This window comes from Teleopsis dalmanni, chromosome 2 (genome assembly GCF_002237135.1).
Source record: "Teleopsis dalmanni isolate 2A chromosome 2, ASM223713v2, whole genome shotgun sequence".
Taxonomy (NCBI): domain Eukaryota; kingdom Metazoa; phylum Arthropoda; class Insecta; order Diptera; family Diopsidae; genus Teleopsis; species Teleopsis dalmanni.
In genome coordinates, this window is record NC_051847.1 from 73,794,182 (window position 1) to 73,797,663 (window position 3,482).

General features: G+C 43.1%; 1 protein-coding gene across 1 annotated transcript; it reads left to right on the forward strand.

Annotated features, from left to right (window-relative positions):
- The first annotated feature begins 600 nt into the window (after window positions 1–600).
- On the forward strand, window positions 601–1,851 carry LOC119674852 (craniofacial development protein 2-like). Its single transcript, XM_038086009.1, has one exon. The coding sequence runs from the start codon at window positions 601–603 to the stop codon at window positions 1,849–1,851; it is 1,251 nt and encodes a 416-aa protein (XP_037941937.1).
- Window positions 1,852–3,482: the final 1,631 nt, after the last annotated feature.

The window sequence follows — 3,482 nt, forward strand, 5'->3', positions numbered from 1 at the left end:
ATATATATATATAAACTATGAAGTAGCAGAATTAATCGTATGCTGCGAGTTTTCGTAAATAGCTTTAAAGGTTAATCGAAGATGCAATACTTGACTACCAAATTCATAACAAAAAAGTATTAAAAAAAATTAAGAACAACTCTACGGTTATTTTAAAATTAGGGGCTATCATTATCATCATCATGATATTATAGTAATACAGCTCCAAGTAAGCTTTGGTTTCTCTGTGTCCAAAATTTAACGTGTTTTTTCCACTTTAATTTTGTATATCCAACCGACTCAAGCCTTCTCGGGGATTGCCACCTTGACGTGGTGAGGAGGCTCAGTAGTTACGATGAATCTTCGAGCGATGCCGGCGGTAGCTTGCTACTGGTAGAGCCTCCCTTGCCGGTAAGGTCGAATGAGGAGTAATGAAGCTAAGCGCATTCCACAACGTAGCGTCGGTACTCATATTGAGCGGCTGCAAAAGGCGTCTGTTCTCCAGGTTAGGTGCGGCCTATTTAAAAGTGACCTGTCACTACGTGCAAAGCTTACAGGACTGACGCTGCGCTTGTAACCCATCGTCAGGGCTTTGCTCCCTTTTACTTTTCTGGATAAAACATGAGTCAAAATCCGATGACAATACAGTCTCCAAGTGGTACTCGTACTGATACGGCGAATCCACCTGCTTTGGCAGCATGCACAACGGATTTGGAGGTGCGAAACTCACGTTCAAACAGAATCAATACGATAGGTACAACTGTAACCACAACAACTTTAAACAACCAACCACGAAACAACCAAAACGTTCTCTCAATGAAATCAAAATCCATGATCGGCGTCTGGAATGTTCGATCCCTAATCGGACCAGGTAAACTTGAGCAACTATCCCGGGAACTCTCTAAATTCAAGCTTGACATGATCGGCATCAGCGAGTGCAGATGGAAAGACTCTGGGGAAATCAACTTATCTAATGGAACTAAGTTTCTGTACTCTGGCAGAAGTGATACCCATCATAATGGTGTCGGTTTTCTCCTCAGCAAAACTGCGGTTCGTGCCCTCTTACAATGGCAGCCAATCAACGACCGCTTCATTTGGTGCCGATTTTGCTCCCGTGCACGAAACTTGACTATAATTCAAACCTACGCTCCCACTGAACTCGCCGAACCCGATGAAAAACTGGCCTATTATAATCAGCTTTCGTCTATTATTCATAATGCTCATAAACGAGATATTCTAATTGTAATGGGTGACTTAAACGTCAAAATTGGTGCGGACAACACAAACATAGAGCACATACTGGGAAAACGTGGTCTGGGGACCAGAAACGAAAATGGTGAACTTCTAATTGAAGCGTGCAATGACGCCAACCTTGTTATCGGGGGCTCCATTTTCCGTCACAAAGCCTGCCATAAGTCAACATGGGTGTCACCCGACGGTCAAACTGAAAATCAGATTGACCACATTTGTATAGGAAAAATGTGGAGAAGCAGCCTCTTGGACGTACGCATCAAGAGAAGCGCCGACATCGGGTTGGATCATCATCTTCTAGTCGCGACACTTCGTTTAAAAATCTGCACCGCTGGACAACGACGTACTTTGAACTCACTGCCTAAACTCGATATTTCGAAACTAAATTCTGAAGACGTAAAAAACACCTTCGTCAGCAAACTTAGTACCTCAATTGAACAGCTCCAAAGCCCAGAAGTGTCCGGTAACACTGAACAAATTTGGCAGACAATTAAATCAGCATTTCTTACAAACGCAGAAGATGTCTTGGGTCTTCGTCCCCGCAACAGAAAGCCGTGGATGTCAGAGTCTACCTGGTCTCTCATCGAATGCCGCAGAGCTGCAGAAGGTTCCGCCGTATAGGCCCTATACGGGACAAAAATGGCCGACTTCTCACATCCACCGAAAACCAGCTTCAACATTTCAGGGAACATTTTTCAGAAACTCTTTGTAACAATACTACCACTATCACCAACACCGTCACACCGGCTGAACAAAACAGCTTCTCCAGCCTAAACAGTCGCAGTACATCTGAAGAAATTGTTCAAGCTACAGGCAGTTTAAAGAACAATAAGGCAGCTGGTTCAGATAATATCACAGCGGAACTGTTAAAAGCTTGTCCTTCGACTACCGCTAAAATCTTTCAATCTCTCCTGAAAAGCATATGGGAAAACATTCGTCTTCCAAACGATTGGCTGGAAGGCTTGCTGACCGTATTACCTACGAAAGGTGACCTGAGCCAATGCCGCAAATACAGAGGCATTATTTGCTGTCGATTCCTTCGAAAATATTAACTCGTATTTTTCTGTCCCGCATCAACACTAAACTCGAAGACAGTATTCGTAGACAGCAGACAGGCTTTAGACCAAATCGTTCATGCGTGGACCAGATTAACACTCTTAGGATCATCGTCGAACAATCTGCTGAATGGCGGACAGCCATGATCATATTATTTATCGACTACAGCTGCGCTTTCGACAGGGTCAATAGAGACTGCATTTGGAATTCTCTCTTACAAAGGGGTATTTCCGGGAAAGTTGTCGAGCTTATCAAAGCACAATATAACAACTTCAGGTGTAGAATCTTCCTTAATGGACAACCGACAACCCCCTTTGCCACTACTTCAGGTGTTCGACAAGGCTGTTTAATGTCGCCTATTTTGTTTTTAATTGTGTTAGACGATGTCCTTACTAAAGTTATTGACCAGTCACAACGAGATATAGATGAGGGCTTTCAAACCACCTCGATGATCTAGAATATGCTGACGACATTTGCCTTCTCTCTACTCGCCAGAACGATATACAAGATAAAATCAATGACTTAGTTTACGAATCACGTAAAGTTGGTCTTATAGTGAACACGGCAAAGACAAAGGCAATAAAGATAAATTTAACCTGGACGATACAGAAATCGATAACGTCAACAGCTTCACATAATTAGGCAGTATAATATCGCCGGACAGTGGCGCGGCATTCGACATCCAAAGCCGAATCAATAAGGCATGCTCCGCCTTTTCGTTATTGAATAAAGTTTGGAGCTCTTCAATACTCTCCCAGCACACCAAGCTGCGGTTATTTAACAGTACTGTTAAGAGCGTTCTGCTCTACGGCTGCGAAACCTGGCTTACCACGAACAACCTGATTCATAAACTGGTGATAAATTTGGTGGCCTTGCACTATTAGAAATTCGGAACTATGGTCAAGATGACGCCAACTTCCTATAGCAAACGAAATCAAAAAGCGTAAATGGCAATGGATTGGGCACACTTTGAGGAAGGCACCAAATAAAATCTGCAAACAAGCATTAACATGGAATCCTCAAGGAAGCAGAAGACCTGGTAGGCCCAAGCAAAAGTGGAAGCGAACACTGGAGAAAGAAATTCAAGCAAGCGGAAAAACCTTTGGAGAAATTAAAACCCTGGCAAAAAATCGTGACAGTTGAAAAAAGTTCGTTATGGCCCACTGTTCCCCTGGGAACTTACTGGATTGATTGAT

Bases quoted from the DNA above. Each gene is read 5' to 3' on its own strand.
- LOC119674852 (XM_038086009.1), top strand. From the start codon at position 601: ATGAGTCAAAATCCGATGACAATACAGTCTCCAAGTGGTACTCGTACT.